General features: G+C 45.2%; 1 protein-coding gene across 2 annotated transcripts in view; it reads right to left on the reverse strand.

Annotated features, from left to right (window-relative positions):
• Positions 1-20,684, reverse strand: part of FAM102A (family with sequence similarity 102 member A) — a 40,227-nt gene extending 19,543 nt beyond the window's left edge. The window contains exons 1-3 of one of the 2 annotated variants that reach the window (XM_039321549.1): positions 20,608-20,684; positions 16,669-16,803; positions 16,112-16,266 (exon numbers count right to left, since the gene is read on the reverse strand). In XM_039321549.1, the coding sequence (XP_039177483.1) occupies positions 16,112-16,257 (146 nt within the window). In that variant the 5' untranslated portion in view covers positions 16,258-16,266; positions 16,669-16,803; positions 20,608-20,684. Of the gene's footprint in view, positions 1-16,111; positions 16,267-16,515; positions 16,804-20,607 lie in introns of both variants that reach the window. The other variant, XM_039321548.1, reaches the window with a different exon arrangement.
• Between the last annotated feature and the right edge of the window lie 1,596 nt (positions 20,685-22,280).

Below are 22,280 nucleotides of genomic sequence, written 5' to 3' on the forward strand. Positions count from 1 at the left end.
TCCAGATCATGTTACTGACATTTAATCCTGTTAAAGATGTACTTCTTTAAGGAAGAGCTCCGAAAAACACAAGATACAATGCTTGTCCCCTTTTTTTTTTTCTGATGTTGGATCCTGCCCCTTGTTCAGACCCCAGCCGTTTACTGGCTGATGTCTGTGGAGGGATGCTCACCTTGGCTGCCAACTCAACAACTGCGGCATCACCGTTCTGGAATGTCGTTTCCCCTCTAAACTACACAACAAAAAATGGCTTAAAAGAAGACCAACCAGCTGCTTTTCATTTTGTTGTTTTAGTTTCAGAGAGAGAGAGAGAGAGGTCACTCTCTTAGCCAACTGTTAATTCCAGAAGAACTGTGTCAGAGAGAGAGAGAAAAACATTTCAGAACATCCATTTTTAATGGCCAGTCCTTGCCATGCCAAAAAGCATTTTTAATTCCGATTCCCCCCCCCCACACACACACCTCTGGCTGTAAGATCTGCAAAGGCGTGGTGGGTCCGTGTAGGAAAATGCTTTTAAAAGCTGGTGGTGAACACCCCAAATTTGCAACATTGTGCAGGATTTTGCTCTTTATATACGAGCAATCAATCTGCTAAGGAAATCTGGTATCAGATGCTAGAGATCAGAAGTTTTAAACCACCGTGGGTGAGATAAAAGCATCAGTTGACGGGAACAGATGAAATCCTGTCTGCAAGCATTCTCAGGGCGCAAATTAAAGGAAAAAACAATGGTTTGAACGGGCTGTAGTATCCTACGTATTTCAACAGGGTTCTCTTGTTTTACAGCTGCTAAATCCATGTTCCTGGGATGAAGTGACGTAGCTTGTTCCACCCCCCCCCCTTCCAGATCCCAAATTCAAGAGATCTTAAAGTAGTGGGCACAGACCCTTATGAGTCAAGGAATCCCGCAACCTCATAGTTAGATCAAAAGTAGCTTGTCTTCCCATCAGCTGTCCTGACAACGCAACCAGTCAGGGCGAAAAGTCACCCCTTCGTGACTTGGCGCACATCATGCGAGACACAACTGAGCCAAAGTTGATGAATGTCCAGCTGTTTTGTTCTCCGAGGCTTGTTTCTTTCACAAAGCAGGGCAGTAAATTCACCAAGACAAGTCATCGCTAACAAGGGGATGATGTAAACTTCATTACCAGTTGAGCCAAACGGAGTGATGTATCTCAGTTTGTTTTCTCTGAAGGTCATGGAAGATGACCGTCTTCCTTCTTCTACCCACAAAACTACACTCATCCTTTCCCCAAACCACACAGGGTTTGAGTGCCGTCTGCCCCCCTCTCCCCCCAGTTTCCAACATGCTTTTGACAACCCAGTTCTACCTCTACTTCCAGTTTGTCCCAAAGCCAGCATTCAGACCCAGGGCTAAATTTGAACGCCAACCCTGCCACGTGCCACACCAGTTTATAAGCCCAATTTTATTTGCAAGGTAAACACAATACGGATCTCCGGGCTGAGAAAAACAACATGGTTAGCTAGAGAGACCCGCCACGTACACGGCGTAGGTAAGGGAACGGCTATGGTTTATGTCTGAAACGTGGTGAAATCTCCTTCTGCTATGAAGCAGCCCTGAATTTTAAGGCATGGGTGACTCTTTGGCAGGTCACACAGATAAAACACAAGGGGAAGTGGTCCTCTCAAGGATTTAAAGATTGTCTTGGCAGGAAGATGGTCTGCTCATGAAGTCCAAGTCCCCGCCATATATAAAGTTTATGGCTCCAGCTTTCCCGTTGTTACTGGAAGAGAACTTAATGCCACTGAAGAACCCAGCCAAAGGAGGGGGAAAGGCAGAGAAGATTGTAAGGGCTGAGGTGAGACTGCAGCAATGTTACATCATGAGTCTGAATAACGTCTGCGCAGAGAACGCGACAGGGCAGTTCAACCTCAGCTCTGATGGCCACGTGTACAGAAGAGGATATGGGTTGTTTCTGGGTGGGAGCCATGGCTGCCTGCCAGAGACAGAACTATCTCAAGGGTCATGAAGCAAGCTGAGGCTGCAATCCAGGGTAGAGGAACTGTAGGACAACTACAAACCTTTGGAATCCAGTGACTCATGGTTACGCTCTCTGGGGGTCCACCAATAAATCAAGGTTTGTAGCCTCCTGATCCCGCAAGGGAATTTGAACTATTTCTAGCTTGTAGGAGAAGCTAGAAACACACATTCGGTCCCTGATTACCTGACAAAATTGAGCCACACGGGACCTTCAAAAGCATGTTCCTCGGCTCTACCTTCTCCACTCTCCCCCAAAATAGAATAGAGCTGGAAGGGACCTTGGAGGTCTTCTAGTCCAGCCCCCTGCTTAAGCAGGAGAACATATACCGTCTCAGACAGGTAAATGTCCAGTTTCCTCTTGAAAATCTCCAGTGATGGAGCGCCCACGATCTCAAGATGTATTAGGGCTTATTTCCCGGTTAAGCCTTATTTTTGGGGAAATACAGTATTAAATGCGTCCGTCTGGCTGATGATCTTAATCGGGGCTTATTTTTGGGGTAGGGCTTATATTATGATCGTCCTGAAAAATCACGCTGAGGGCTTATGTTCCGGCTGGGTCTTACTTTCGTGGAAACACAATATGTTGGGTTTTATGGGTGGGCACCTCAGTTGTCCGTGTTCCCTTTCCCTTCGGTCTTTTGGGAGGAGAACATGGATGATTAGGGTGGTCCCTCATAAAATCCAACCACAGCTGGCAGAGCGGAGAAGGTAGAAACCGAGTTGAGGAACACGTTTCTGAAGGCCTCATTCCCATGTGGTCCCATTGGAACGACACTGATGCTAAAACTGTGGTTCTTGAGCACCAGGCGGAGAAAAGAAAGCTTTGGTTCAAGTGGCCACCATGAAAATGGATGTACACAAAGAAGGCATAAGAAATGGAGACTCCAAAGCAGCTGACCACCGTCTTCTTCTCCGGAACGTTGAGTTTCCCAGAACAAAATTCAGTGGGAACAAAATTCAGTCTTCTTCTTTGGAAGGTTGAGTATCCCAGGACAAAATTCAGTCTTCTTCTCTGGAACATTAGTATCTCAGAACAAAATTCAGTCTTCTTCTTTGGAACATTGAGTATCCCAGAACAAAATCCAGTCGTCTTCTCTGGAAAGTTGAGAATCCCAGAACAAAATTCAGTCTTCTTCTCTGGAACGTTGAGTATCTCAGAACAAAATTCAGTCTTCTTCTCTGGAATGTTGAGTATCCCAGAACAAAATCCAGTCGTCTTCTCTGGAACGTTGAGTAGCCCGGAACAAAATTCAGTGGGAACAAAATTCAGCCTTCTTCTCCGGAACGTTGAGTATCCCAGAACAAAATTCAGTGGGAACAGAAGGTGGACCACCAGGATGTTCTTTTTGAGACTACAACAAGGTTTTGTTTTTGTTTTTAGGATAAAAACTCAAGATTCTCATGCTTGAAACTCCAAACCTAGCATTATCTCTAGGAGACTGTGAATTCTCAGCAAGGCTTTCCTGACTTGGCGAGCTAACTAGCAATTTTCGAAGGAGTTGACTATGCGGAAGTTTTGAAGTTGTCCCATGTTTTTCAGCAGCCCCTTCCCAGGCATCAAAGACTTAGGCAACAGACATTTCCCTAACTGGTCTTTAAGGTTGAAGCTGTTTTGATTTGGGGTAGCACAAGACTGTGGGAAGGGTACGGTTCCTCACCACATTAAAAGCCACTCTGCTTTTAATTGCGCTGTAATAGGGGACTTGGTGGACCGATTTCAAATCTTTCCCTTTTGAAATGAGGTCAGAAACACTTAAGAAGCCGAGAGCCACAAGATTTAGTTCGGAAGAATTGATTAAACAGCCTGGCAGATAAGAAGGAGGCATCTTCAGCTAGGATCGTCACACAACAAGCACACAAAAGAATCGAGACCTCAAGACCTCATCCTAGTTTTCTGGACTGTCCCTTTGGATGCTTTCAAACAATTGCGATATCCTGATCTCCTAAGTCTTACTAAAAACCCACAAGCAGCGAAAGAGCTAATACTCTACAGATAGTCCTCCCTTAACAACCGGCTGTTTTAATCACCTGCAAATATACAAGAGCTACGTAAAGCACTTGGCAGTCTCCAACAGACGCATGACCGCCATTGGATGCATCACCCTCACGACGTTTTTTAACCAGTCGTATCGATGTATTTTCTTGAGTTTTCTTTCCCCCCTTGTTTATTTTACTGTTCTTTTATTTCGCCTTTCACCTTGTTTAAACTTCCTTTTTACTGCTTCGTTTTTTTATTGGCCGTGAAGTAACCCCCATGTTGTTGTTAGTTGCGAAGTCGTCGTGTCTGACCCATCGTGACCCCCTGTCCTCTACCATCTTCTGGAGTCCCTTGAAGCTCATGCCTGCTGCTTCCGTGACTCCATCCAGCCACCTCATTCTCTGTCGTCCCCTTCTTCTCTTGCCCTCCATCTTTCCCAGCATTAGGCTCTTCTCCATAGGAGGCAAATAAATGTAATAATAATAGTAATAATTTGACACCATTTGCGTTGTGTATTTTTTGCTGGTTTTTCAGCAAAAGCAAATGCACGGGTTCACTTCAACAACAGTGTTCGTTTAACAACTGTTGCAAAACACACACACACACAAAGGGCTGTAAAATCAGGCAGGGTAATGGCATGACTAACTTAACAACCAGCAGGATTGAGGGCCATAATTCCAGGCTTAATTAGGGTCATAAATATACTAATTGGTTCTTTCTCCATCGAACCTTGGCTTCAAAAAAAAAAAAAAAAAAAAAAACCTCCACAACCTTCAGAACTTCTGTTCTTCCATTTGTGTCAACTGAAGAGTGACTCACTTGTATGACTACTAGATATCCTCCCCAAATGCTGTAGATCCCAGAAAGAGGGCTGTTCTCCCCCCCCCCAAACCATCTCTTTTTTTAGACTGTCCACCTTTCAAAGCATGCTACTGCCAAGGATGGCTTGTTCTAGGCTAGCCACCCACATCTTTCTCTCAAAATTGTTGGAGTAAACATCTTGGTTGGGTCTCCATGTTTTAATCCAGTTGCTCTCCAAGTGACAAATCACCCCGAGGAGCGAAGAGGCTTCTGGAAAACAATGCAAAGAACCTGTTTGGGGGAAACTGAAAGAAACCCAACCTACTGTCCGAAGTAGCTGAAGTCAGGACAAGAAGAGAGGGATGGAAACTAATCCAGGAGAGAAGCAACCTGGAACTAAGGAGGAATTTCCCGACAGTGAGAACAATTAACCATTGGAATAGTTGTAGGTCAGACATGTCAAACACAAGGCCCGGGGGCCAGATGTGGCCCGCGAAGTGGTTTCATGCGGCCCGCAAAGCCATCCTGGAAACAGTGAGGAAACGGCCCCTGCTGCCTTGGCCCTGACCCAGGCCAGCCAGGAGCCAATGTACAATTTGTGGTGGCCATCTATGCTGAAATGCATTCAGTCCTAGCTCCATAAGGCCGTCCGGAAACAGCGAGGAACCAGTCCCTGCTGTGTCGGCCCCGCCCCCGGGTGCATGTTGGGGAGGTGTCACCCTTTGTGAGGAGTGAAGAAATGCACCATCGCCTGGAAGAGGCCAGCAAATGGCCCTCGCCTACTTCACATATCCGGCTTGATGGCCTCTGCCCTGGTCCCACCTCTTTCTGCCAGAGACCCTCAGATCTGTCCCACTCCTGCCCAGGCCCCCACAGGCATCGTTGACGTGAATGATGTAGAGCTGGCCATGCCCACCCAGTAGGCCACACCCACTCCATCCACGCCCACTCAGTAGGCCGCACCCACCCGGTCCCCCGAGGGTAACCACAATGCTGATGCGGCCCTCAATGAAATTGAGTTTGACATCCTTGTTATAGGTGCTCCAACGCTGGAAGTTTTTAAGACGAGATTGGACAGCCAAAGTCCCTTCCAACTGTGTTATTCTGTTAAATAACCTTTTTTCCAGTAACCTTCAGTCCTTAAGCAAGGTCTCCAGCTTCAGCAGGGGCTGGACTAGAAGACCTCCACAGTCCCTTCCAGCTCTGCTATTCTGAAAGGAGGGTTGATTTCTCCTTTTTTTCAAATTCACTTGGTGGACATGCAGATGATCTGGAACCGGGACACGTCAGCTGAAAAAGCAGTGCTGTTCCTAGTCACAATGAACTCTTCTGCTTTCTTTGCATCATCGTCTTAAGGAAGGAAGTGCCAGCCAAGTCTGAGTGACATCACACTTAAAGAGACCCAAATAAAGACTAGGGTGACACTCCAACATGCTTAGACATGTCCTTCCTGACGCTGGGACATCTGGTGTTCTAAACCAGGATGCCAAAGCCACCACATGGGCACCCTGAAAGTAAACAACCATCTTGCAAAGAATCCAGTTCTTGTTGATGCACCTCAACAGCCTGGCCAAGAATCCTTCAACAGCAGAAGATGTCAAGGCAGTGCTGGTTGGGACTTCTGGGAGATTTAAATACGGGGTATTAGTTTGGAATTCTGGTCTTTCCAATCTGATTGATTTGGCGGGGGGTTAGAAATAATTATTTTGGGGGTTCTGTTCCTGATATTTAAGAGGGGCGAGATTGCCCAGTGCTGGAATAATTCAGAATGCCAAACTTTATATACGGAGCGGGACAGAGAGACAGAGATACAGTCAAGGTCCCAGGAACACATCCGACAATAGTTAGCAACTGGCAATGTTTGAATGTGCCAAAAGGAAAACATAAAATACACAATTATAGAAGAACGATATTAACTGCATTTAATTACGAGTGTACATGCATGAGAAAGCCACATATTTTAATTGAAATGAAAGCCAAATTAAATTTAACTCAGCTTTTGACTTTCTTTTCTCGACCATGTTCTGCAGAAGGTTGCTAGCCTAGCCCTCCAAATTCAAAACTGAGGAGAGAGAGAGAGAAAGAGAGAGATGTACTCTTGAATTAAGATACATTTTTATCCAAATCAGGCTGGGATACTTTAAAGGCAAACTAAGCAGAGAATAACAAACACAAGCCTCTCTTTGTTTCCAGTATGCTTATCCTCAAAATGACACTTTTTGCCATTTTTCATTTCTTTAAATAAACAAGGGGAAACTGGTGTTTTATGTTCCAGGGACATTTGGTTTCTTTTCCCTCTCCTTTTTAAACTTGGGATTATTTTACTTGCACCCGTGGAAAAAAAATGGATTTCAGCTGCAACTTTGATTCCCCCCCCCCTCCCCAAGTCTTAGACTAAAGACTTGTGCAAAGAGAAGAGCAACAAAGATCATTAGCGGACTGAAGGCTAAAACATATGAAGAACAGTTGTGGGAATTGGAGATGTCTAGTTTAATGAAGAGAAGGATGAGGGGGGCCATGATAGCAGTCTTCACATATTTGAGGGGCTGCCCCAAAGAAGAGGGAGTCAAGCTTTTCTTCAAAGCGCTTGAAGGCAAGACAAGAAGAAAACGGATGGAAACTAACCAAGGAGAGAAGCAACCTAGAACTAAGGAGAAACTTCTTGACAGTCAGAACAATTAATCAGTGGAACAATTTGTCTCCAGAAGTTGTGAATATTCCAAAATTGGAAGTTTTTAAGAAGAGACTGGACAGCCATTTGTCTGAAATGGTATAGGGTTTCCTGCCTGAGTAGGGGGTTGGACTAGAAGACCTCCAAGGTCCCTTCCAAGTCTGTTATCCTGTTGTGCTGTTAAATAACTTTTCTTCCAGTCACTTTTACTTAAGTAACCTTAAGTCCACTAATCTTAAGCCGACTTTATTGACTTGTTATAGATTATGAAATGACACATAGGAGGCTGTGAGTACTTTGTCCACTGAGTTAAGCTTTGCACACACAAATTCCTTAAGGAGAAATCCTGAGTGACAGACACATTCTTCCAGGGGGAGAATTAAGCAAGCATTTACTTCTCCCCGACGGAGATCCCCCAAACCTTACAGAGGGCTTAATCTCATAATGATTGAATTGGTTTATATCCCATTGCATTCGTTATTGACTTTGTTGGAGACCTATCCTTAACAATGGCCATTAGCGAAAATACAATTGCGTTTCCTCTGGAAACAATCGACAAATGGCTATATAACTGAAACCTGACCCTTGATTTAAGACAGTTTCTTCAGTTCCTGTAAAAGGGAACATGTCCATGCATAGTTCAAGGTTGGCTTGCAAGGTGAAACTGAGAGAACACTCAGGTATATTTTTTATTTGATTGACATTAATCTACATCTTCTAAAGATGTCTTGGAGTGTAGTTCCAATAATTCCCAACCAGCATAGCCACAAGTACTGGATTATGGAAGCTGGACATATCCAAAGAAGATCAGGGGCGTTAAGACTTTTGTCTTCTGTTCCTCACAATTGACCTTCTTTGGACAGGACTCACCTCATGTCCCATAATCCACCAGCTAATACTTTGGAGGAAGCTGGCTGAAATTATGGGAACGACAGTCCAAGATACCTTTTAGAAGAAGGTAAGAAAGTCCCAAATCTGGATAGGATCTTAAAAACACCCCAACACAGCTCCAGCTTATCTGAGTTTCTGTTCTCCATTTCGTTGTTTCTGAAGAGTTGAATGAACTCTGGTGAACCTCAACCCAACGCGAGGATCCATCAGTGTGGAATACAGCCTGATGGGTGGGATGTACGAACTTAGGAGAACCAAGGGCAAAAAAAAAAAAGAGGATGGCCACAACAGATTTCTCTCCCCCCCCCCACACCCCCAACTTCACAACAGCTCCATTCCTTCATTTGTAAGGACTGTAGACTATTCATTCTAACAAACATAAGCACGACTGTTTCGCAAAGGATGGGACGGTTCTCTCAAAACTCAAAATTCATGGCTGAAATTTTTCCGCTGGCTGCTGAATGGTACCGCCTCGAGATTAGCTCAGGATGAAGTCACTGGGATCCATGCCACCGCTTTTGTGAGACTGTGGGCAGAGGACACTGTGACACTGGAGTGGGCTTTGAGAAATCAAGACAATTAAGACTGAACAGGCCACCACTGAGAAGGTTTCCTGTCAACTTAAACCATGGCTCAGAAACAACCTGCCATGCTGGACTGCACTCCACATTTTAAGAGCCAAAACCATGTAGAGGTAGTCCTTGATTTACGACTATAATTGGGACAGGAATTTCTGCCGTCATGAAGTGAAGGATCATATATATAACTGTGTCCAATCTTACAACCCTTTTTTTGCCACAACTGATAAGCAAATCACAGGGTTAAGTTGCTTTTTCAGCATCGTCGTAACTCTGAATACTTGCTAAATGAATGATCGTGAGTTGAGGACTATCCATTATCTGTCTTTCGAACGGGCAGATGGTTAAATCAGTTCCTTTACTTCCGCTTTGCCCAGTGGAGCTCTCCTGAAATCAAGGAAGCTTCAAGCCTCCAGTGTTGGAACACCCACAACTTCTGGAGGCAAGTCATCCCACTGATTAAATGTTCTAATTGTCAGGAAATTTCTCCTTAGTTGCTACTCTCCTTGATGAGTTTCCATCCATTGCTTCTTGTCCTGCCCTCAGGTGTCTTTTAGAATAGCTTGACTCCCTCTTCTTTGGGGCAGCCCCTGAGAGATTGGAAGACTGCTATCATGTCACCCTTGGTCCTTCTCTTCATTAGACTAGACATACCCAATCCCAGTTAGCACTAGATTCAGATTTTCTCCTAGAAAACAAATCCACTGTACACAGACGGAGGGGGAAAAAAATTTACACAAGATCTGTCTTTACAAAACAGGATGCAGACTTTTGCTGGAACAGAAGTGTTTATCTTTCCTTTCTCAGGAGCATCTCTTCCTATACCTGGGTGGAGCAGCTAGGCAACAGAAGAAGAGCTGGCATGGGCTCCCGCTAGCCATAGAAACGTAGCTCAAGATGCAGCAAGATGGAAAGGCAACGGAGAGCCAGCGGGAGCCATTCACACATAGCTTCAAGCAGAATATTGCTACGAGAGTCTTCTCTACCTCCAGCTTTCAGTTGAGCCAAACCTGCTCAGAAGCTGGTGAGGGTTTTTTTTAGATCTCCTGAATTCCTGGAGGAAATAAAATAAAATCTATAGCTGGTGTCCTGCTTCGACTGCTGGCAATCAACAGAATTAGCCTGCAATACTGCATTCTAACCATTGTGCCACCACGGCTTACGCTGGGTGAACCAAGCTATTGTGGTTTGCAAACTCCGATTTACTTTAGAACCTGGGGTTTCCCCAAAAGATCGTGTTTTACTGTGAAGAGAATCTAGGTTTCAGAGGACTGGGAGTCTAACAACATTTTTAGGTTATGGGACACGTCGTGGTAAACAGGGCGCTTGGCCTAACCTCTTGGGTTTCTCTAGTTGGACCCATTCCCAGGGATGACAAAGAGAATCTGGGGTCAGGAGAAACATGACAAACCCATATCTGGTCAGGAGAATTTTATAGCCCAACCCACCCTACGGAAAATCTAACTCTGCCTTCTTTACTTCTCATTCACGCCACGAGTAGACCGTTGGTAATGGGGGGGGGGAAAGCTGGTTGCCTTCAGGATGCGGGCTCAAAACCCGTAACAGTTCTTACTCATCAACTTCTTCATTCTGCTCTATTGCACCCAAACCATAGTTTCCAAGAAAGCCAGTGAACACCAAGAGGAACAGACTGTGATCTTTGCAACCTCGCCCAGGCAGTTTTCTGCCAGAGAAGAAACATCTTGCTCGCTCCTCAAAAGAGAAGTGTCTACGTAGAAGGACCGAAACGGGGCATCCAGTTATATATTTTGCAACTCGAGGCCTTAACACAGCTTCATGTTTCTCTACATCAAAGAGAAAATACATATTCATAGGGGATTATCGTAAACTTATTCACTTCCCTTGTGACATTTCTTTCCACTTTTGATTTCTGGACGTGTCCTACCAGAGGGACTTTTCAAGAAACAGCTGCCCAGACCTTTATAATCATGATCCTTAGACTGTTTGATCCATTATTACCTCTTTTCCCCAGCTTAAAGAATGTCACAACCCCCCCCCCTCCCAAAAAAACCCCCAAACTAGAATGTAATTTTTCAGAGGCATCTCAAAAGCAGCCGTCCCAAACTGGATCCTCAATTTGCAAACAAAGCAATACAAATGGATCTGTTACCCCCAGAATATGCCCCGAATACAGGCTGTCCTCGCCTTATATCCACAACTGAGGCCTAAATTTATGTTGCAAAATGAGACATTTGTTCAGTGACTTTGGCCCCGTTTATTTTCTTGTTAACTGAATCCCTGCAATTGTTTAGGAACACCATTGTTAAGCTTTGCTTGTCGGAAGGCCCCCAAAGGGGAGGATCACATGATCCCAGGACTCGGCAACCGTTATAAATATATGAGTCCATGGCCGAGTGTCTGAATTTTGATCACATGACCACGGAGAGGCTGCGACGGTCGTAAGTCTGAAAAACGATCGCGAGTTGCTTTTTTTTTATTATTGCCGTTGTAACTTTGAACGTTCCCTAAGCGAACTGTTGTAAATTGAGGACTGGCTGTACTTCTTAAGCGGCAGAGCCTTAGTTTCAATTAACCCATCACCCAGAAGTGCCGTCTGTTTGAATATGATTTACAGATTAGGCAGCTTACGAAACTACACAAACAAGCGCCAACAAATTTAGCACGCAACCTTTTATTGATGGAATAGAATTAATAAGTGGATTGAAGGCGATTCCTCGGATGCCTTTAACATTGTCCTGTAATTTGGTACCACAGTGGCACCTTGGTACCCAACTGCTCTGAAACTCAGCAAATGGGTTTGGCCAGTCTAAAGAAAAGAAGAAATAGGGGAGACACGATGGCCGTATTCCAGGATCTGAGGGGCTGCCCCAAAGAAGAGGGTGGTCACATTATTCACCAGAGCACCAGAGGGTAGGACGAGAAACAATGGTTGGAAATTGATCAAGGAGAGAAGCAACCTGGAATGAAGGAGAAACTTCCAAACAGTGAGGACAATCAACCAGTGGAACAGCTTGCCTCCAGAAGTTGTGGGTGCTCCATCACTGGAGATTTTTAAGAAGAGACTAGACAGTCACTTGTCTGAGATGGTATAGGTTGTCCTGCTTCAGCAGTGGGCTGGAGTAGGACCTCCAAGGTCCCTTCTAACTTCTATTCTGTTCTGTTCTGTTCTGTTCTAATCTATTCTATTCTATTCTATTCTCTATCATCTATTCTTTCTCTATTCTATTCTCTATCATCTACTCTATTCTAATTCTATTCTATTTGAATTCAAATTCATATCCATATCCTATTCTATTCCTTATTCTATTCTATTATTCTATTCTATTCCATTCCATTCTATATCATCTATTCTATTCTATTCTCTATCACCCATTCTATTCTCTATCATCTATTCTATTCTCTATTCTATTCTTTATCATCTACTCTATTCTAATTCTATTCTATTCTATTTGAATTCAAATTCATATCCATATCCTATTCCTATTCTATTCCATTCCATATTCTATTCTATTCCATATTCTATTCTATTCTCTATCATCTATTCTATTCTCTATTCTATTCTCTATCATCTACTCTATTCTAATTCTATTCTATTCTATTTGAATTCAAATTCAAATTCATATCCATATCCTATTCTATTCTATTCTATTCTACTCTATTCCTTATTCTACTCTACTCTACTCTATTCTGCTTGTTGGAAGATCGCAAAAGGGGATCGCATGATCCGAGGTCACTGCAAATGTCACAAATATGCGCCAGTTGCCAAGCATCTGAATTTTGACCTCTGCGATCACGGGGATGCTGCAAAAGTTGCCAGTGTAAAAAAAAAAAAAAGTCGTAAGTCACTTTTTTTCCAGTACTATTGTATCTCTGAACGGTCACTAAATGAACCGTTGTAAGTTGAGAACGACCTGTATGGAGAAATAAGCCGCCCGTGGAGCTAACCAGGTCTGGTGAACCCAAAGCAACTCTCAGTGTCTCCTCGATTTCGCCACCTAGAACCAGGAAATAATTCCGACTGCCGGAAATAACTCCTAACTGCAGTGGAAGGAAAGGATTTGACAACGTACGGGAAAAAAATTCCAGAGACCGACACATCCAGCAGGATGCGAAGCAGCACATTTTTGTGAATTCGTAAGCGGCTGAAAGTCACGGGTTCAGCCAAACGCCTTTCCAGGATGTTGCAAATTCTTGCCTAGTTTTAAAATCTTCCCAACATTGGACAAGAAGCTTAAAACAACAACAACAACAACAAAAGACCTGCACCCAGGAGGATTCATCAAAAGGAGATGTGCACAACTGCATCGCCTCCATTCAATCCTTGGCTCCTCTGGATGTCCTCTGGACGTCCACTCCAGGGGCAAGAGGACCACAGGAGGAGAGTGGGACAAGGTGGACTATCTACAAGAGGTCTGAAACCACCATGAGCTCCTGCAACAGCGGAAGGGATGAACCCCGCTGACTTTACAAGTGTTCAACCTCGTCCACTTTTCAGACTTGTGGACTTCAGCTCCCAGAATTCCTCCAGCCAACATGGTTGGGAGATCTCAGGATTTTAGACCCAGAACAAAAACCCCGATTGAATGAATACCTCAAGCCGTGCCGGCTGCGGAATTCTGGGAGCTGTCCACCGGTCTAAAAAGTGGGTACCCCTGTTTTAGAGTTGAGCTGAACAACTTCCCATGTGTTTTCGCTTGGAGCAAGCCACCCAGGGGTGGGTGAGCAGCTTCGCCCCCCAATGTCAAGTTCCCAACTTGCCTGTTTACAGAAAGGAGAGAGAGAGAGACAGAGAGAGAGTGTGTGAGAAAGAGAGAGAGAGAAAGAGAGGGACAGACAGAGACAGAGAGAGAATTGCATGCATGCATTTGGCTTGAATTAGAGGCCGTTTCCTTGCTGGAACACATCTGCAAGCTGCAATAATAAACTGCTGTTAAGCATGGCTGAGCATCAGACAGGGGGAGGGGGGACAAGCAGAGGCAGCAGCTACAGATGTTCGCAACCACACAGAGCACAGGCAGGCTCCAAAATGGGACTTCTAGGGCAAGCAAACCTGCAATGCAAAACTCAAATGGCCGGGAGATATGGAATATATAACATTTAACTTTCTGCTACCCCCTAATAGGTGTCTGGATTTTTGTCCCCTCTGACATCCTAGACAAGACCATATCCTAAATCAACCCCCTCTTGACTTTGCTAGTCAAAACATCGCAAAAGGGGATCACGTGTGACCCCGGGGACGCCACAACCGTCGTAAATATGAAGCCGGTGGCCGAGCATCTGAATTTTGATCACGTGACCATGGGCATGCCGCAACGGCCCGTAAGGGTGAGAAAAAGTGTCTATCGTTTTTTTCCCCCCAGTGCATTGTAACTTTAAATGGACTGTGGTAAGTTGCAAGCAAATGGTTAACTGAGGCACACAGGGTTTCTTTCCTGGGCTCAGATGCTATTGTTAAAACCAAAACAAGTCAAAAAGGAAGGAAGGAAGGAAGAGTTGAGGAGCACCAAGATAGTCAAACACTGAAAAGACACCAAATGCAAATAACAACAACAACAATAATATAACAAAATACAGCGATCTGCAAATGCAAGCTAAGCAATTGTGGAGGAAGAAATAAATCCCTAGATACATGGAAATTTTGAACTTATTCGATTTGAATCTTCTGACTTTGCCAAAAAAATCACAACAACAAAACACCCCACTCGGAACTGCCGATATAATTCAGACGTTACCTTAACAGCTCTTAGGGTCCTTGGTTAGGACTTGAACTGTTAAGTTTGTACCAGTCCCAGATTGTGAATCGAATTGAAGATGAAACGTTAAATAATGATAATAATAATATTACAGGATTCTGAGCAGCAGAGACAATCATTTGCTTTGGCTGAGAAATATCAGCCCAAGTTGAACATTTGACCTTTGCAATTCAGTAAAAACCCGTGGAAATATAAAAGAGCAAAGGACAAGGGAAGGTTTCAGTTCCTGCCCAAGGGCCACCTTGCTTTTTGGTATTTAAAAAAATAAATAAGAACTTCTCTGCCAAAGACAGGGGAGAAGGCAAGTCTGAGATTGTTTTGGAATTTGTGTGTGTGCCCAGTGCTAGGCAATAATCAACACGCACCCAGTTGACAAGGAAAGCACCATTTGATTAGGAGAGAGAGAGAGAGAGACTGCAAATTAAGGCTAAGAACAATACCCCAGAGCAAAACAGCCTCTGAGATTATATCAATGCAATCAATTGCTGATGCATTGGGGCTTATTATTACATTTAAAGGCGTGAGAGAGAGAGAGACAGAGAGAAGAAGAAAGAGAGGGAGGGAGAGAAGGAGAGATGGAAGGAGAAGAGAAGGGAGAGGAGAGAAGAGAAGAGAAGAGGAGTCACACAACATTTAAGATTTAGTTTCCGGGTTAGTGCAAAACCTGGAAGGGGGCAAATGGCCAGGAAGAGGGGAGGGGAGAGGAGGAGAGGAGGAGAGGAGAAGAGAGAGGAGGAGAGGAGAAGAGAAGAAGAGAGAGAAGGAGAGGAGGAGAGAAGAAGAGAAGAGAAGAGAAGAGTCACACAGCATTTAAGATTTAGTTTCCGGGTCAGTGCAAAACCTGGAAGGGGGCAAATGGCCAGGAGGAGGGGAGATAAAACCCAGAATAATTTCCAAGTCTTGAACACTCTGCTATATATCAACACAGAAGCTCACTGGATCAACACACAACACGGGAACATAGAAAGGGACCTTGGAGGTCGGAGGTTTTCTACTCCAACCCCCTGCTCAAGCAGCAGACCCTACACCATTCCAGACCAATGGCTGTCCAGTCTGTCCAGTCATTGAGAAGATTCTTGGGAAGACGCGTTTAACGATTGCGCAATCCAAGGATTGCACACACACATCGCGGGAGAATGTGGCATTTGCAGTCACTTCTCTTGAAGAAAGGGACAGGAAGGGGACAGCTGACCAGACATGTTGGCTTACGCACACACAATGCCCTACAACTGAACAGGGGCGATTTGATTGGCTGCTGGGTTTCCATCTCACAACTCTTGACGGTCCCTCCGTGGACGTAGATGTATAGACCGAGGTTGCTCTATCAAGCTAAAAGAAGACCCTTGGGTTTGCTTCAACCGCCATTCTTGGTCCCTGCTCTAGACCAGCAACCAAGGGTGGAGGACAGGTAAAATAATACCCTCCCTCCCCCCTCCCAAAATCCCATTTCTTGCTTACCTGGAAGACAAGGTGACAAAGTCGCCGCCGTCCAACAGTCGAATTTTGCAGAACAGCATGCCATTCACAAAAGGCACGGCCGTCAGCTCTTCCAAGGTGAAGCTGATCTGAAACTTGAATTTCTTCTTCTTCATCAAGAAAGCCATGTGGGGCACCTTGCAACCAGGAGAAACGGAGAGTTGTCTTCTCTTTTTTTAAAAAAAAAAGAATGCCAAAAACTAAAAAAAAAAAAAAAAAGGAAAGGAAAAGCAACCGGCAGCTCTAAATATGTTTTTTGCAAAAGGTGGTGATGGAATCTCTCTCTCTCTCTCCCCAGCCTTGCCAACCCAACGGAGAGTTTAACTCAGATGAAAAGGCAGCCTAGTTTTAAATGATGATTTCGCCTCTTTCTTTGGTGGTCTGACCTGGTTATCGGATCAGGGATCGCCAAGAGCCGGGAAGAAACTGAGCCGATTCCAGCTAGGCAAAAAAGCAAGTCAAGTCTTTGGTTCATCTCCAAGGGGGGGGGGGGGGAAACGTAGAAAGGAGAGGGGGGAAATCTTGGAAAAATCCCGGACCTGCGGGAAGCTGGCTGTTCAGAGGTGACCAAAACCAGTTCCTCCAGAGACCTCACTGGGAGGCATGGCTTGTTTCCTTCTCAGCAAAGTGCCAGCCTCTTTGGCTGAAGTCTCCTCCTCTTTATTTATTTCAGCCTAAGGAAAGGAATGGGGAGGTGGTGAGTCTCGGTTCCTCCCTCCGCTCCCCCCACCTCCCAAACTGCCCACCTCCTTATGCGGCCATCCAACTTTCTTCCCTTCTCCTCTGAGAAAAAAAAGAAAAGAAAAAAAAAACAAAGCCCAGTCTTTTTAAATTTTTCACGGGTGCCTTTAAAAAGGCAACCTGCTCCGTTTCTTCCGGGTGCCACTGCCACGTAGGGTGATCTATTCTAGAGGCATGGTTTTGTAAACAGCTCCACCAACGCATGGAATTCATTGTACATATGCAAATACACACACTCACTCACTCACTCACTCACACACACACACACACACAGAGAACTCTTATTTCTTTTACAAAGAAAAGTGCCAAATTTTTCAGTAGCAACATCTATCTATCTATCTATCTATCTATCTATCCATCCATCCATCATCAATCTATCATCTATTTACCTATCTATCATCTATTTACCTATATTTATCCATCTTCTATGTATCTATCAGTATCTATGTATCTATCAATCTATCAATCAATCTATCTATCTATCTATCTATCTATGTCTATCTATCCATCCATCCATCCATCCATCAATCTATCCTCTATATTTATCTATTTATATCTATCTATGTTTATCCATCTTCTATGTATCTATCAGTATGTATGTATGTATTTATCTATCTATCTATGTATATCTATCTATCTATCTATCTATCTATCTATCTATCTATCTATCTATCTATCTATGTGTCTGTCTGTCTGTCTGTCTATCTATTCTAATCTTATATCTATCCATCTATTAGTCCATCTGCTCATCAATCTATCCATCTTTCTATCTCTCATCTCTCTCCTTCGCCTATCTAACCATCTGTCTATTAATCTATCTGTTCATCCATCTACAGTATCAACCTAAAACTTGAGATATACAAACAAAAACGTGTATCGGCTTGCATTATAAAGACACACACACAAAACATACCTCTGTGTCTGTAAAGAAATATAATATGCCTTCTACTTTTTTAGCTATATTCTTTATAGCTGTATTTTTCCTCTGTACTTTTTTAACCAGCTACTGTACCTTCAAAACTCACTTTTTTCCCTACAAAGAAAAATGCAAAGAGATCATTTGCTCCAGGAGTTTAAACCTGATTCCCAGCTTTGCGAGGCCTTATGTTGGGATGGTGAGCTTCTGGGTCTGAATCACCCAGTTCACTCTGTAGAGCAGGAGGTGAGCAACAGATTGTGTATGGTCAGTTCCTTGCAAAAGCACATTTTGATGAGACATTATTGATCTGGAGAACTTTACCCTATTCTACAACTCGAAAATGCTGTTTTTCTGCCTACCCACACTTTTGTTAGAAGTTCAAGGTGACCTTCCGAAGAATGCTTGGCTCTCTAACTCTGCTGCTCAGATCTGAGACAACCTGTCTCACCAGGTGGGGCAGACCTCACACTATATCAGTTACCCATGGAAAACAATGACTACCTTCTGCTGTTCTTCTTCATCATTCTTGGAAGTTGAGGTTCCTCAACAGTCACCCAACCAAACCGTTCTTAGCTTTTCTTCAACCACCCAACGCACCAAGTCCTCCTCCATGTCAACATCCCCGTCGCAGCCTCCACTCCAAAACAAAACAAATGAGGGGTTCTTCCAGGTTTCAAGGGCCAGCTGCCCCATCTTAGAGGACTGAGGCTTAATTGGATGGGTTCTGTACGTCCTGGGTCAATTCTCAAGGGGACGGACAATGGTGTTTTGTGGTACACCGCAATGCTAAATATTGAACCTAATGTGAATTTAAGGGCTACAAGCCTTAAGGCAGTCTTTCTCAACTTCAGCAACCTCAAACTTGCTCAAGAATTATCTGGGACTTGAGGTCCATGCATCTTAAACTTGACAAGGTTATGGAACACTTAGAGATTCTAGCAAAATTTGCAAACCGTACAGTACGCAAACAGGTTGATGTGTACAGAAACCACCATGGTTTGTTCACCTAAGTAAAAACTGTAGGAATGAAGTTCTTTTGGGTCCTACTCTAGCTTCTGGGGTGGGATTTGAGCAAATAATGGGAGTCCCTCCATTCAGACAATCTGGAGGGAGAATCAGTGAAAACTGATCAGGCATGACTTAATGACTTAACCCTGAAAAGTATCCTAGTTATTCATTCTTGCTTTGTTAAATTGGTTGGATTAAGTTTTTTTTAAAAAGGGAAAACAAATAAGTCATATAAGTCTCAAGACAGCTCATCCTCCATGTCTCTTTGTTTGCAGATCCTAAGCAAGTGGATAAAAACCTGAACGTTCAGAAACAACTCCTCGTTTATAACCAGGTCCATGTGCAGTCGTCTCTGCTCCACTTTTACGACAGGCCGAAACACAACAACAAAGACAGGTATCAAGAGAAGCAATTTCGGTTGTGTTGCAATCCGTAGCTTGTTCTCTGGGGAATAAATCCTGGTGCTAATTCCTGGATTAAGGTGTGGGGCATTGCAAGTTTACCCTGTAATCTTAAATGTGCTAAGAAACAAGTGTGGGACCGTTTCCCAAACATTCAAGAGATTGCACAATCCCCTTGTAACAACAAACACCAGAACCAGTAACACCTTAAAAAAACTGATATTTACACAACAACAAATTCTCAATACACAATCCGAAGCCAAGCACTTGGATTCTGTAGAAGCGTGCAAAGAGATGGAAAGAGTTTGTTTTTTTTAAAAATTTAGAGACACCTGTATGCAGGTAAACTGAGCTATGAGACAGAGGAGAAAGACGCAGTTGTAGGACCCAAGTTGGAGGCCAAACCATGGCTTGTTTTAACTATGGCTTGTTGAATATGGCCCGACGTCCCGGGCTCACTCATCAAAGCAAGCCAAAATTGGCTAGGATAACTTCTGGCTTAGTAGAGCCACCTCTATGCAGGTGTACCTAGCTAGGAGGCAGAAAGATATAGCTGTGGGATCCAGGTTGGAGGCTAAATCGTGGCTGGTTTTAACTATGGCTTGTTGAATATGGCCCGACGTCCCGGGCTCACTCATCAGAGCAAGCCAAAATTGGCTAGGATAACTTCTGGCTTAGTAGAGCCACCTCTATGCAGGTGTACCTAGCTAGGAGGCAGAAAGATACAACAGTGGGATCCAGGTTGGAGGCTAAATCGTGGCTGGTTTTAACTAGGGTTGGTTGAACATGGCCCGATGACTCATCACAGCAAGCCAGAATGGGCAAGGCTCCCTTAGCAGCGGGCTCCTGGGTGCGTGCACACACACACACACACACACACACACGTGTGAGCCAGCCTCACCGACGTTGTCTTGCACGAGCCTTTTCCGGCAAAGGCTTGCTTGCGCTGGGGGAAACGAGGGGGAAACGCTCGCGATCGGGGCTGGGGGGGGGGGGTCGGAAAGAGTCCCCCCCCGGGGGTGCGGGTGCATGCATCACCGGCTGGGAGGGAGGGGGTGCAACGCGCGCGCCCCGACCCGAAACTTCGCCCCAGGACCCTCTTCCCTAAGAGGGGCGCCTTTTGCACCGAGGCAGGGGCGGGGGCACTTTGCACGCTTGCAAACGGCCCCCACAGCCTTCCCAACCCCCCCCCCCGAGCCCCTCCTTGGAGTGCCCCCTCTTGCAGCTTCCAATGCCCCCCCAGATCTATTTGGGGAGGGGGTGCAATCCAGGCAGCGGAGAGGGCTCCGCTGCCTGGATTGCACCCCTTCCCCAAATTGCACCCCCCCCAAGGGGAGAGGTGCATCGCCCCCCCCATCCCCTCCCCTCCCTCTCCCAAGGCAGCCGCTGATGGGGAGGGTCGCTCCTACCTCCGCCGCCGATCCAGAGCCCTCCGCGAGCTGGCTGGCCAGCGCTCTACGCCAACTGCGCCCGCTACGCCGCTGGCGTAATGGGGAAAGAAAAGGGGCGGGGAGGAAGGCCGCGGCGGTGCCAAAGCCGCAGATGCTCGAAGCCGATTGGGCAAGCCTCGAATGGAGGGGAAGGAAAAAAAAAAAAGGGGGCGGGAAGGCATCCGCACCTCCATTGGCTCCGCGTGACCACGACGGCGGAAGGGAGAGCGGCCATTGGAGGGAGCGTGACGTCAGTCATGCAAGAAGGGGGGGAAAGAGCCCCGCCTCCTGCATTGAATTTAAAGTTGCTTCTGCAACCGGGCGCCCTCGGGAAGATTGGGAGACTCCCAAGCCCATCGTCCCCGCCCATCCTGGAATCGGAGCTGGCATATCCGTAGGGCGCGAGGGGGGGGCAGGGATTGCAAGGCAGCAGGCTGAGTGGGATGTGAGGTGCTGGAGGCGATGGGAATTGTAGTCCAACAAATAGGGTAGCCGAGAAAGGAAGCCTTGCTTTGGGTAGGGGATGATGGGCTTGATGAGGAAGCCTCCCTGCCAGACAGCGTGTTTCGGAGGAAGAATGAGGGCGAATCACAGCGGGGCAGGCCGTCAGGAATCAACGGAGGATAACATTTGGAGCAAGGTTTTTTTTTTTAAAAAATAAATATTCCAAATAAAATAAAGTGTCCGGTATCCTGTTTTCCAGAGTGGCTAACCAGATGTTCTTCAGAAGCCCACCCAGATGTTTCCTCTCCCCATCCACCTTTCCTCTGAAATGGGAAATACGGTGGCAGGATGCGTTTCCATCATCCTGCTCCATGGGGGGTGGGGGGTGGGATGGAGGTGGTTATCGTCGTTGCTGCTCCAATAAAATCGCAACTACCCCACGGAGCCCTAAACCATGGTTTGCAACCTCGGATGTCTGGGATCACGTGACAAAATGAGCCCCAAACCAAACCCTATTGGCTTGGGGCACCGTGAGAACATCTTCCCAATGTTTAGGAATATTAGTCTAATATTAACATTAGACCCACAAAGGGTCTAATAAAACCCCTTTGGTGGAGTGTTCTCCTCCATGGAAAAATAAAACACATTTTCCTAGCTAATTATAACGCCGGGATGGAAAACCTCTTGTGATTCAGCCTTCCCAACTTCCCCTTTGGACTTGCCATGTGATTACACCAATGGATTAGAGATGTATCGAAGTTTAGTGGGACAATAAATCCTGCTGTTCTAGTGCATGTTTAATCAACAGCTTCGATCAGAAAGCTGTTTTGTTTCTTTGGAGGCTTTGTTTTACAATTAATCCGACTACCGGACTGATGTTGTTAATCAACAGATTTGCAAAAAAGGATCAAAGATCTGCTGAACCCTCTGAATGCACATCGAAGGGGCATGTCTGAAGTTCCCAGAAGACGAGATCCCAAGTGCATCAGGGTGCGTGATAAATTAACCTATTTTTAAAATAAGCATTAATTGCTGTATCAACCTAGTTGAGCAATAAAGGGTAGTTTTTAATTTAGAGTCGAAGATCAATGTGGAAAAAGGACTATTACTGAGCTCTGATACGTGTAAGGCAGGGGTCTTCAAACTTGGCCCTTTTATGACTTGTGGACTTCAACTTCAATTCTGGCTGAGGAATTCTGGGAGTTGAA

This window comes from Crotalus tigris, unplaced genomic scaffold (assembly GCF_016545835.1).
Source record: "Crotalus tigris isolate CLP2741 ecotype Arizona unplaced genomic scaffold, ASM1654583v1 scf7180000023746.1698619, whole genome shotgun sequence".
NCBI classification, from domain to species: domain Eukaryota; kingdom Metazoa; phylum Chordata; class Lepidosauria; order Squamata; family Viperidae; genus Crotalus; species Crotalus tigris.